This window comes from Myotis daubentonii, chromosome 3, assembly GCF_963259705.1.
Source record: "Myotis daubentonii chromosome 3, mMyoDau2.1, whole genome shotgun sequence".
In the NCBI taxonomy this organism is placed as follows: domain Eukaryota; kingdom Metazoa; phylum Chordata; class Mammalia; order Chiroptera; family Vespertilionidae; genus Myotis; species Myotis daubentonii.
The window spans coordinates 187,992,271-188,005,117 of NC_081842.1; the positions used below are offsets into that span (position 1 = coordinate 187,992,271).

The following is a 12,847-nucleotide window of genomic DNA, read 5'->3' on the forward strand; positions in this document are numbered from 1 at the left end:
TGGCTTCTCAAACTTGCCCCACACCTGCTCTTCACCATCTCAGTAAATGGCAATTCCCTTCTTCCAGTTGTCCCACCCAAAAACTCTGAAGTCCTCCATTACTCCTCTTTCTTCACACCTTTCATCTAATCCATGAGTAAATATTATTAGCTCTAACTTCAAGAAGCATCCAGAATGCTCACCATCTCCATTATTGTCACCCTAGTCTATCACCATTCTCTATCTGGACTGGTTTCCTGGTTTCCTTTGGTTCCTCCCCTTCTCCCAATTCTCTTTTCCACACAGTAGGCCAGAGTGACCTTTTAAAAATCTAAACCAAAGTACGCCTCTTTTCAGCTTAAGGCACCAATGTTTCCCCAAAGTCCACACCATCATACATAAGGCCCCTCACCATCTGGCCCTGATCTCATTTCCCACCTCTCTCCTCTTTGCTCTTCAGGTCCAGCCACACCAGGTTTTCCAGGTGACTCCTTCCTCCTGGCCATTGCATAGCTCATTCTCCCATTTCCTCCCAGTCTATAACCCAATGTCCCCTTATCACAGAGGCACTTCCCATCCCCTTATGTTTCATAACACTTATCACCTCCTGACATGTGATATGCATGTCTGTTGTTGCTCTCCTCCCACCAGAATAAAGCTGCAGGAATAGGATTGGCAGATAGATACAGGATACCAGTTAAATTTGGATTTCAGATAAAAAATTAAGTTTTCAGTATGAAGATGTCCCAGAAACTGTATGGGACATACACTAAAAAACTATTCATTGTTTATCTGAAATTCAAACTTTACTGGGTGTCCTGTATTTATTTTTAGGGGGACAGTAGTTGTTTTGCTTATCTCTGTATCTCCAACGCCAGAACTGCTCGTGACACGTGGTAATATTTATGAAATGAATAACTGTGTTCAATCAGGTCAAAAACAGCCCGTGAGTCAGAGGTGCGTTGCCTCCAGGCTGAGTAAGTTCATAAGTTCAGTTCGATAAGCTTTTTAAAAAACATATTTTTATTGATTTCAGAGAGGAAGATAGAAACGTCAATAATGAGAGAGAATTATTGATCTACTGCCTCCTGCACACTAGGGGTCGAGCCCGAAACCTGGGCATGCGCTCGAACCCGGGATGCTTCAGCTCAACGGCCGATACTCGACCCACTGAACCAAACGGGCCAGGGTAGCTGATTAAAGTTTCCAAGCAAGTCAAGTACCTAGGCGCTTCGGCTGACCCCATGCCGACCCCTCAGGAAACAGCATTCCTCCCCAGCTCAGGTGAGTGCACGCCCCTGTGGGGGCGGGGCCTCCCCACCAGCGAGCCGGGCCCCCCCCTTGCAGGTGCCCAGGGCCCTTTAACGCCCCGCCTCCCGCCTCTACAGGCGCCGGTGGTGTGACGTCACCAGGAAGCCGGCCAATGGGAACGCGGCTTACTGGCAGGCGGCGCTGGCAGTTGCGGCCAAGAGGAAGTGAGCTGGAGCTGGAGCGATGGCCCGGGGCTGGAACCCGCGGCAGCCTCCGCCGCCACCTGCGCGTCGGGAGCAGCCGCGGCCGCAGCCGGAGCGGAGGCCGGAGTCGCGGACGGAGCGAAGAAGGCGCTTGTGAGCTGCCAAGAGTCGCCGGTGCCGGAACACCTCAAACTCTGGGCGGGAGCTCTTCAGGTGGGCAGAGCCGCCGTCGCCCTCCCGCACCGTGCCCCCAGGCCCAGACAGCGGGGCGGGGGTCTCCCCGGGCGCGGGACTGGCTCCTCCCAGGCCGAGCCCTCCGAACCGGCCTCTGGGTTTTCCTCGGTCTTGGACTTCCTGCAAACTAAGGCCGGAGGACAGTGAACACCGCCGACCCGGACATTGGCTGTCTCCCCGACTGTGTCCGGACCGGAGCAACCGGGAGCCCCTCCTGCTGCCACCTCTCCAGCAGAGGAGGGACGGGCGCGCTCGCACTGCCTGGTTGTGCGCCTCTCCCTTGCCTCCCGTTCAAGAACAAGTTTCTCTTCTCTCTCCATTGGAAATCCTGCCCGGAAGCCCAAAGCACCCGTCCGTGTGCCCTTCCCCAGCTCTCGGAGCACCCTTAGGAACATTATCTACTTATCAGGGCTGAGCGTCGCTCGTTCTTGGCTTGGTTTTTATCCCCCTTCACACCCTCTTAACTGACACTTCATGCCCAGGACCTTTTGGATCACCAGCTCCCGGGCCCTATCTATGTGACTTCCCCCACCCAGCAGTTCCAGTTTCCTCTGGGCTCCCATCTCCAGCTCCCAGCGGATCTGGTCAGTCCCACCCCTGGGTGGGAGTGGCCAGGGGGCTCTGGCCCAGGATCCCCCACCCTGGAAGGCAGCTCCAAGGTAACAAGAGAACTGGGCCTCGGGTACGAACCTGGCAGCTCCGGAGTGGGTGCTCCGCTCACCCCACACAAGAAGATGAAAAAGCGCAAAGAGCTCAATGCATTGATTGGCTTGTCTGGGGAGAGCCGGAGAAAGAAGCCCAAGAAAGGCTCGGGCCACCGCCTGCTTCGCACTGAGCCTCCTGCTTCGGACTCCGAGTCCAGCTCCGAGGAGGAAGAGGAGTTTGGTGTAGTTGGCAGTCGCTCTCGCTTTGTCAGGTGAGTTATGCGGTGGTGAGGGGTGGGATGGGGAGAAGAGAGCTGCTTGCACGACCAAGGGAGCAAATTGAAGAGAAGGAGAAGGGAGTTCTTGGGGGGGAATCAGTCGGTGTAGTCCTTGGAAGGCAAAGAGGGAGAAAAGTTGTTTCTTCAGGTTCTCAATGAAGGATAAGTTAGAGATCTGTCTGTAAGTGTACAAAAAAGCGCTCCAAACCTAGGGTGGAAGTGTGGATGTGGGGAATGTGCCAGGAGCCCAGGAACACCAAGTCAGGAGGAGCAAAGAAGCTAAGAATAGGAACATAGGAGCAGACAAGCTTTTGGAAGTAGCCTTTTTTTAAGGTCCCCCGAGATAGGGACCTTAAGACTGTAAATTATTTATTTATTTATTTTGCACTCTTGTGAGTCTGAATCTTGGTGATGGAAGAATTTGTTGAGGGACACACTGTACGAGGCTTGAGAGTTAATGGAGCATGGAGGACAAAGTGAAGAGGCAGCTTTTTCCCAAAACCACTTTCAAATGGTGCAGCCACTAGACTGACCCAGTAGTGAGTATTGAGGACATTGGGAATTAGGGCTCAGGGTTGGGAAAGGGCTGGAGGGAACCTGGACAGTGCCTTGGACCCTCTCAGGGACTACATTAAAAGAAAAGAGATTCTGCTGATCATGTGGAAGCAAGGGCTAGGCAAAAGGTTGGGGTGCGAAAAAAGGTTGAATCCTTTGAGTTTGTTTAGATCAGTGGTTCTCAACCTTCCTAATGCCGCGACCCTTTCATACAGTTCCTCATGTTGTGGTGACCCCCAATTTCATTGTTACAAATTGAACATAATTAAAGCATAGTGATTAATCACAAAAACAGTACGTAATTATATATGTATTTTCCGATGGTCTTAGGCGACCCCTGTGAAAGGGTCGTTCAACCCCCAAAGGGGTCGAGACCCACAGGTTGAGAACCGCTGGTTTAGAGTATCTTTGTCCTATTTTGTTAAAGGAAGGATTTGGCTTCTGATGAGCTTTGCCAGATTAGGTAGTTAAGGACAACCCTAAATTTGGGTTGTGCAGATCTGATGAAATGGAATAGCTCAACTGGAGTAGTTACCCTTCTGGGTTAGTTTAGACCTGAGTGTTGGTTGAAATTTGATGTGAAATCTAACTCTTTTCTATGCTTCCTTTCTTCTAAGCCAGGGGTCCTCAAACTACGGCCCGCGGGCCACATGCAAATACAAATATTGTATTTGTTCCCATTTTGATTTTTTACTTCAAAATAAGATATGTGCAGTGTGCATAGGAATTTGTTCATAGTTTTTTTTTTTTTTAACTATAGTCCGGCCCTCCAACAGTCTGAGGGACAGTGAACTGGCCCCCTGTTTAAAAAGTTTGAGGACCCCTGTTCTAAGCCGATAGCTAGAATGTACCAGGTGTCCACTTCACCCTACAGTTCCTATTTCTTTCATCCCATTTGCAGTAAAACTTGCTCAAAAGTTTATGAAATTTCAATAAACTGAACAGGGTCCCCTGGAGTGAGCATGCGTTTGACAGAGGCAGGTAGGTAAATTACAGTGCAGTGATGGAATTGCAGCGAAGCCCTGGTCTCGGCACTTTCCTAACCTGAGATTGTTTCCAAAGACTTGCATTGGTAGTGATTGCAGTGAGCTGCAGTTCCCACAGGTGCTTCCGGTGGCCCACAGGAAGTCCCTCTGTTTCATGTGAAGTCTTAAACTTTTGTACTGAATAGATGACCTCTTCATAGGTCATATTACTTGGTTATTTTCAACTTGCTGTTCAGATTTAACTATGTTACTCGGTATTCCCTGGTAAATGAACTGCTTATTTATTTAAAAACATAATTGCATAGCAGTACAGGAATGCTATTTCTAATAAAGTTGTGCTCGTAATCACCTTTGTACTCCTGGTTGAATTTGTTCTTGTGATCAGGGGAGACTATTTACGATGCTGCAAGATCTGTTATCCCCTCTGTGCTTTTGTCATCCTTGCCGCCTGTGTCGTGGCCTGCGTGGGCTTGGTGTGGATGCAAATTGCTCTGAAGGAGGATCTGGATACCCTCAAGGAGAAATTTAGAACAAGTAAGTGGTCGCATATTTCAGAGTATAATCTTGGATTCTCTTCTAGGATCTAGGACAAAGTGGACCATGCTGAATTAAGCATTTTGCCCACTGGTAAAGCAATTATACATTATACATTTTTTTCAGCATTTTTATATTCTTTCTTAGCTGTCAACTTCAATATAGTAACAGTTATTTGTCTTAAATACAAACAAAAAACAATGCTCATGCACCATCAGGAAAAATAGCATCTGAAAAATGACATCTTAGTCAACATTTAGGGCACAAAAGGAAAGGACTAAGGTCCAGGAGTCTAGAACCTTGGTTAACCTCCACCTGTTGCCACTTTATACTTCCTCATTGCACTGGGCTATTTCCTTCTTCCTCATAGGCCATTTGAGAAAGAATATGGGAATCTGTCAAAAAATTTCCTTCTTAAAAATTGTATAAGAACATAGGAATGGGCAATAATAATAGCCAACATTTATGAAGTGCTTACTGTGTGCCAAGTCACAAATAAATATTTCTCATGAGTGGGTTTCAAATTGTAAGAGACTTTCTTAACTTATGGAGTTTTATATATTCTAAATTATAAAGTTGTATTTTGCATAAGCAAAGTACTTTTTCTAAAAAATGTGTTTGCATGCTGGCTTCTACCAGATTTAACTTAAATATCTTCGTTTACCAACACTGAGATCTTCGGTTCTCAGTTTCAAGAGTTAATTTTCTAAGCTAAGGAACCAGTTCCAAGTTAATCACAAATTCCCTATTCTTAGCAGCATTAACACATCAGGAAACTGACCACCAGGCTTTCCTAAGATCATAAAGAAATCTGGCCCCAGAACTGGAATTAGAGTTCTTTCCTTACTTCCCATATTAAGCCTGGGGAAATCACAACATCCTAGTTTTCCTTCACTCCAGCTTCTCTTTGCTGCCTGCAGTTATTAAAGTTCTGAACCTGATCTAGGGACAACTAATCCTTAGTGTGTTGATGACATTCCTAGTGATGTTGCTTGAAAAAAAAAAGCTGAACTACTAACTTTGGTTTTCTTCTAAGTTCCTGATTTAGGGAATGGCCTTGGGTAAGTCATTCTCTGCCAGAATCATCCTGACTTACATGTTTTATCAATTAGTGGAATCAGAGTATAGTGTAAAAAAGAATGAGATTTGTATTCTGGTTGTTGTTCCTCCTTAATGGTTGTCCTTAGCCGTATTGCAAGGTGTTTCTAAGGCCAGTGTTTTCTTTGTAAGGAGTAATCATAACTTGGAAATGAGGTTTTCAGAAACAGTTTTAACTGTAAACAACCAGCGAAGACACCTGTCTGTGCCGTCATCTCCTTAATTAGTTGGACTTCTTAGGTTTGTGCTACAGCTTGTTTTGATCACATGTAGCCATCATTTATTTATACATTTCAAAACATTGCTCAATTCTACCTCTCAAATTCCTTTCTCTGACTCTTCAGTGCCTGTGTTTACAGGACACCCAAGTAATTTATACCTTTTTCAGCGAATTTCTTTGTCTAGAAATGCAGTTTTAAAGAATATGTGTAATAGACCTGGCAACGAGTCAACAAATATTTATTGAGCACTTGTTAATCCCAATTCCTATAAATACTATATTCAGGAGATTCCAGGAATTGTACCCTGGACTATGAGACCCAATTTATATAATTGAGCAACATTCCCCTGAGACTCAGGCCCCTGAATAAAGCAGATTTAGAATTGTCAGTCCCACTGCATTGTTGGCTTTGGTTTGCTACAGTAGAAATGCCAGCACCTATAATGTCTAAAGCAGGACTTCCTGAGGGATAGGGTCTGGGCCCTGGGGCATGTTGTCAGTCCATGAACTGAGCCATTGTGAACTACTTGCCCAAGAGTTTTTTGTTGTTGTTATTTTGTTTTAATCCTCACCCAAGGATATTTTTCCATCAATTGGTTGCCTCCTGTACACACCCCGACCAGGGTCGGGGCTGGCCCCAGAAGGAGCCTGCAACTGAGGTACGTGCCCTTGACCAGAATCGAACCTGGGATCCTTTGGTCCACAGGCTGGTGCTCTATCCACTGAGCCACGCTGGCTAGGGCTCAAGAGTTTTCTTGTGAAAACTATTACCTTGACTAAATGAGGTCAATCTCGATCAACCAAAGAACTTGTATGCATGCATATAAGTCAAATCAATGGACACGGACAACAGGGGGATGAGAGCATGAGTAGTGGCGGGGGTCGGGGGGTAATGGGGGGATGAGGACACATTTGTAATACCTTAACCAATAAAGAAATTAAAAAAATAAATAAATAAATGAGATCAATCTTGTAAAGTTTAAATAATCTTTCTTGAATTCTGCTTTAAATATATTTCAACCTATATACCTCTTGGTTTTCAGGAGAACAGTGGAACTCACTGACTTAAATAAGATCATCTGCTATTCTGACTTTAACACTTTTTTGAAAAATTCAGAGCCCATTGTTCTTCATTTCAATAAATTTTCCAAGACACTTGTGAGGAAAGGAGGTAAGGTTGCTGAAACAGAAAGCAAAGCAGGGAGGCTTCATGTTTTTATCTTGTATTCAAGGAGTAACTTGACCCTTAAGCTAAAAGTACTGGCTGGCCTTGAAACTCTTAGCTCAGTATTCCAGGTACTCCAAAAGACCTCCACAGTTATTCTAAGGAAGATCTATTCCTAATCATCCCTCTTTTTCACTCAACTATGAAACACTAGAGTAATAAAAAAAAAAAATTGTAAAAGAAGGAAAGATTAATGAACTAAGCGTCTCCTAAATGATCTTGTGATAATGAGGGTATTAGGATGTACGTATTTATGGTAGCTGGAGTATACTAGAAAGAGTGCTGGTTCTAGGAGTAAAAGGCTTGACTGTTGAATCCTGGCTTGCTCATTACTAACTTTAAAACTTGGACGAGTCACTTATTCTTTCTGAGCCTTCACTTTCCCATCCATAAAACATTTTTAAAGTATATGTGTAATAGACCTGGCAGTCAACATAAAGATGTATTCGTGCTATCAAAGCACTTTGAGCATTCCTCTGTCATAGTGTATGTAACACCATATAGTAACTGTGGCAATGCCTCATGCCTCACTCCCTGCTGAACTGAGAACTTCATGGTCTTTTTATGCACTAGCACCGAGTGGCACATGGTAGGCACTCAATAACAAGTTTAATAGTTACATAAAAGTTTATTGCAGACTATAAAGACATAAAATATTGCTATCAGCTTTATATGTTCTGTCCGAAGGGTGTTTGCAGAAATCTCCATTTTCCTATCTTGAAGATCAGGAAAAGAGCTAAGTAAGTTTGAGTCTTAATATACTAAATTTTAAATGAGTTGCTTTCCATGTTGTAAGAACATGAATAAGTAATCGTAAGTTGTTTGCTACTCTTTCTCCTATTTGTGGAGTCAGAGTGCCTTGACTTGACTTGTTTCTCCTTCAGGGCCCCAAATCAGATAGTAAATATGATCCCTTCTTGGCTCATACAATCCTCAGCATCCAGAATGTGTTCAGGGCTTGTCAGCTTTATATGTTTATTAGTTAATAATTGTAACCCAAGTTATTTATGTGTTTTTCTTCCACTTCTACCTTCTACTTAATTTGTATAGACTGCAGGAAAGAGAGAGACTCCTCCTCCCCCCTCTTCACACACACACACTCTTGGGATGTTTGACCACTTGGGAATGGCAGACATGTGTGGGATGAGTTACTTTGCAAGCTCACTGAAAATGTAAACTAAATTCACTGAAATTCTAAGTGTTGCATAATTTAGACTGGTAAAATGTTTTTATTGTATGAGATGGATGTGTAGTCCTACAAATCATGTGTAAACCAAATGTTACATTAAAAGTTTTTAGAGAAGCCCTAGCTGGTTTGGCTTAGTGGATAGAGCATTGGCCTGTGGACTGAAGGGTCCCAGGTTTGATTCCGGTCAAGGGCATATGCCTGGGTTGTGGGCTCCATCCCCAGTAGTGGGCGTGCAGTAGGCAACCAATCAATGATTCTCTCTCATCATTGATGTTTCTATCTCTCTCTCCCCCTCTCCCTTCCTCTCTGAAATCAATTTTAAAAATGTATTAAAAAAAAGTGATACCCTAAAAAAAAAAAAGTTTTTAGGGAAGTATATATATATATAAAGAAATTCTTTGGTGTGTATTTTGAAAGACGAATAAAAATGCCTGATTTATTTTAATAATTCTGAATTTTCAGATAGTGGGCTTTGTTGTAGTGGGGAAACCACTAGCCAGTTTTTCCCTCCTTATTGGTGTCCTTTATGATTTTTAGTTGTTGTGTTTGTTTGTTGAGTTTTCTTTGTTTGACTTAATAGGCTAGCATTATCTCCATTTCATACCTTATAATTATTTCACTGGAAAAGTATTTGAGTTCTGAGTCCCTGGCACTGGTTGGCCCTGGGAATATATGACTAATATGATTTGGTCCCTGTCCTCTTACAGCTCTCTCAGTCTGGTTCAGGAGACAGACAGTATATAGCTACAGCACAGTGTATATTAAGTGTTAGGAGTGATAAAAGGTGGCGGTGGTCCAAGGTGGGTTGTGCAGCTATTTGTGCTGAATCTTGAAAGTAATTATCTAGGCTAGGGTGGCAGAAATGAAAAAGGGACATGCTGAAGGCATCTAGGCAGAAAGAATAGAGTGTGCAGGGTCACTGAGGCTTAAAGAGGTTGATATGTCAGGAAAATCTGCTTGGCTAGGAAGTAGATTAAAGAGGTAGGTAAAGTAAGGAGAAACGTGATTGGGGAGGTAAGCAAAGGCCAGATTTATTCAGTCAGTAATACTGAGTGCCAGGTATATTCTAAGTGCTAATCATGCAGACTGTCTTAGTACTTACGTTTTAGTAAATTGTTTTATATCTGTCCTGTGTGCCAGTTTTTGGTTTCAAAGAAAGTATATAATAACTAATTTCGCACTGTGTACTTTAAAAAAAAAAATAGGTTTTATTCTGGAGGACCAGTGATTATCAATATTTTCCATGTAAAGGAAAAATACTCTTTAAAGTAACAAGAGAAAGCACTCTTGCAGGCCTCTGTCTTCAGGCTGACAAATCAGGAGATATTATTTCCCAAAAGGAAGGCCAAATATCAGCCTATACTTAGTTAACATGTTCCTTTATCTTCCTTTACTGTTACTTTGAGCTTCTGGGTGGATTTAAGAAAACACCCTGCTGTTTATGAAAAAGATTTAAAATCTTAGTCCTCATAACAGTACTTTAAAGGGGGTAAGAACCCACCTTCCATTTGACCAATTTGAGATAGAGAAAAGTAGACTTATACACTTAGAGATATAACTTATGATGTCACCTGGAGCATTAATGGAGTAAAGGTGGTCAGTACTTAACATTTATTTGTCACTTACTGTCTGCCTGGCCAGCTGTGTTTAGTACTTTACAGACATTCTTTCATTTGATTCTAAAACTCCTGTAATATATATATATATATATATTTTAATATATTTTATTGATTTTTTTACAGAGAGGAAGGGAGAGGGATAGAGAGTTAGAAACATCCATGAGAGAGAAACATCAATCAGCTGCCTCCTGCACACTCCCCCACTGGGGATGTGCCCACAACCAAGGTACATGCCCTTGACCAGAATCAAACCTGGGACCCTTGAGTCCGCAGGCCGACGCTCTATCCGCTGAGCCAAACCGGTTAGGGCTTGTAAAGTATATTTTACAGATGAGGAAACTGAGCTCAAAAAAAGTTGATTTATTTTCTCAAGATCACAGTAAGTTACAGAGCTGTGATTCAAATCTAACTCTTACTGCTTATAGTCATCATTATCATTTTTAGCCACCTGACTTTTAAAAGTTGTATTGCCAGTCGTGAATAGCCCCAGTTAAAAGCTTTAGTGTTAAAGATGTACATTTGTATAAATAAAAGGACATGTAGTTCATAGATATAAATTTAGTCATTATCCTCCCAGGGTTAACGTGTTGTTCTATCTACTTTCCTACTGTATAGAATCATTTTTTTTCTTGGAGCCATGAGGGAACTTTATGGCTATTTATGATTGATCTTATTTTTGCTTTTAGTGGAATCTAATCAGAAAAGTTCATTCCAAGAAATTCCCAAACTTAATGAAGAAATACTCAGCAAACAAAGAGAACTTGAGAAGATTGAATCTGGAGAGCTGGGCTTGAACAAGGTCTGGATAAACATCACAGAAATGAATAAGCAGGTAGCAAAAGTGTGATTTTATTTCTGTGTTAGCTATGAATATTTAGTTCTATTTGGTTTGAATCTGTAGGTATAGGTAACTCCAAATTGTTTCACTTTTTGATATGGTTTTTGTAAACTGTGATTCCAACACATTAAATTCGGGTAAAATAGGTAATAGTTTGCATTTACCAAATAATTAAACCTGTTAACCCCTTCTTCAAAGGATAATTTTACAAAGTAGAGTAATTCAGAGGGAGTTGGAAATACTTGAGTCAGTTCTCATAAAGAGCAGTGTAGGTATAAATTTTTTTTTTTAGAAAGAGTGCCATCTAATCCCCAAGAAAAAGGATAGCATATTTGTATTAGATAATGAGAGCTTATTTTGTTTAAAAGTATATAAACTTACAGACACAATCTTGAGGTATATACTATATACTATACCAGTGGTCGGCAAACTCATTAGTCAAAAGAGCCAAATATCAACAGTACAATGATTAAAATTTCTTTTGAGAGCCAAATTTTTTAAACTTAAACTATATAGGTAGGTACATTGTTATTAACTTAATTAGGGCACTCCTAAGGCTTAGGAAGAGCCACACTCAAGGGGCCAAAGAGCTGCATGTGGCTCACGAGCCGCAGTTTGCCGACCACGGTACTATACTAAAACCTATCTGGAAACCATCCACATCTAATGATAGTTATTCTAACATAGCATAGGACAGTGATGGCGAACCTATGACACGCGTGTCAGAGGTGACACGCGAACTCAGTTTTTTGGTTGATTCTTCTTTGTTAAATGGCATTTAAATATATAAAATAAATATCAAAAATATAAGTCTTTGTTTTACTATGGTTGCAAATATCAAAAAATTTCTATATGTGACCCGGCACCAGAGTTAAGTTAGGGTTTTTCAAAATGCTGACACGCCGAGCTCAAAAGGTTCGCCATCACTGGCATAGGAGGAAGTGGCAGAGTTGGTTAAATACCTTGGCCAGACAAGCAGGCCTAGAGGAAAAACTTTTCCAATCCCTAAAAGGTTTTTGATCAAGGATCTTGTATTTATAAAGTTGTTGCTGGGTAACTGTAGCCCCTATCCTCAGTTTTTGCAGTTTAATTAGGAAAAATGTGGATTAGAAAAAACCAAAAACCTCAGGTAGCAAATGAATGGCACACCTGCAAAGTGCTTAAAAATAGATGGGCCATTCTTGTTGGCACTAAGAGGATATTCTCTTCTTCAGAATGGAGTCACAAAGTTCAGAATAAGCCAGTGGCAAGGAGAAGCACTGTGCTAGGATAAAGGGCTTACACATATTTCTGAAGCTCCCCCACCACCTTGCAGCAGTAGTGCAGGAGTTGGGCAGTTCATCAGTTGAACAGATCAATGGCCTGGTGCTGCAGCTTTAAAACTTTTGCCTACAATAAGAGATGTTATACATCATTATCTAATAAACACATACATATATGTAACTGAAATAAAAGTTTCTGAAAATATTAGCTTACCCTTATGATGCCTTATGATATTTTATTTTCTATTCTGTTCTATTTCATTTTTTTTAGTCATTAATGAAATAATTGATCAGTTGCAGTCTTTACTCATGTATTATCTTTGGACTCTCAGTATTTAGGAAAAAGCAAGTATTCACTCCCTTTTCTGCAAAATGAACAGGATAGGCTGGCCTTGTATTCACAGAGCAAATGAGCAGTTTGAGCAGAGATTACATCAAGTGAAAATCAACCACAGTAAAGCACTGAGAAATAATTAACATCTCTGACTAGGGCAAACCAGAGATTCCATTTAGATAGTCATGGAGTTTACAGTTCTGGGCCAGCATGAGATCTTTCAGGATGAAGAGCCAGCAATGTCAACTACATTCCCATCTTGTCAAGCAGCACAAAAGAGTCAAAGGGGAAGTTTGTATTTGGTGTGAGAAGACACGGTTTTCAAACCTTTCCTATATGTTTTGGTTTCTCAGTTCTCTTTAATTTGGAATCTGGAAACAAAGTAATCATTTTATTCT

At 41.8% G+C, this 12,847-nt stretch overlaps 1 protein-coding gene across 3 annotated transcripts in view; it reads left to right on the forward strand.

The window, feature by feature from the left end:
* The first annotated feature begins 1,432 nt into the window (after positions 1 to 1,432).
* EFCAB14 (EF-hand calcium binding domain 14) overlaps positions 1,433 to 12,847 on the forward strand; it is a 41,375-nt gene continuing 29,960 nt past the window's right edge. For 2 of the 3 annotated variants that reach the window (XM_059689683.1, XM_059689685.1), the window contains exons 1-3: positions 1,434 to 2,583; positions 4,516 to 4,664; positions 10,702 to 10,847. In XM_059689683.1, the coding sequence (XP_059545666.1) occupies positions 2,402 to 2,583; positions 4,516 to 4,664; positions 10,702 to 10,847 (477 nt within the window). In that variant the 5' untranslated portion in view covers positions 1,434 to 2,401. Of the gene's footprint in view, positions 2,584 to 4,515; positions 4,665 to 10,701; positions 10,848 to 12,847 lie in introns of all 3 variants that reach the window. The other variant, XM_059689684.1, reaches the window with a different exon arrangement.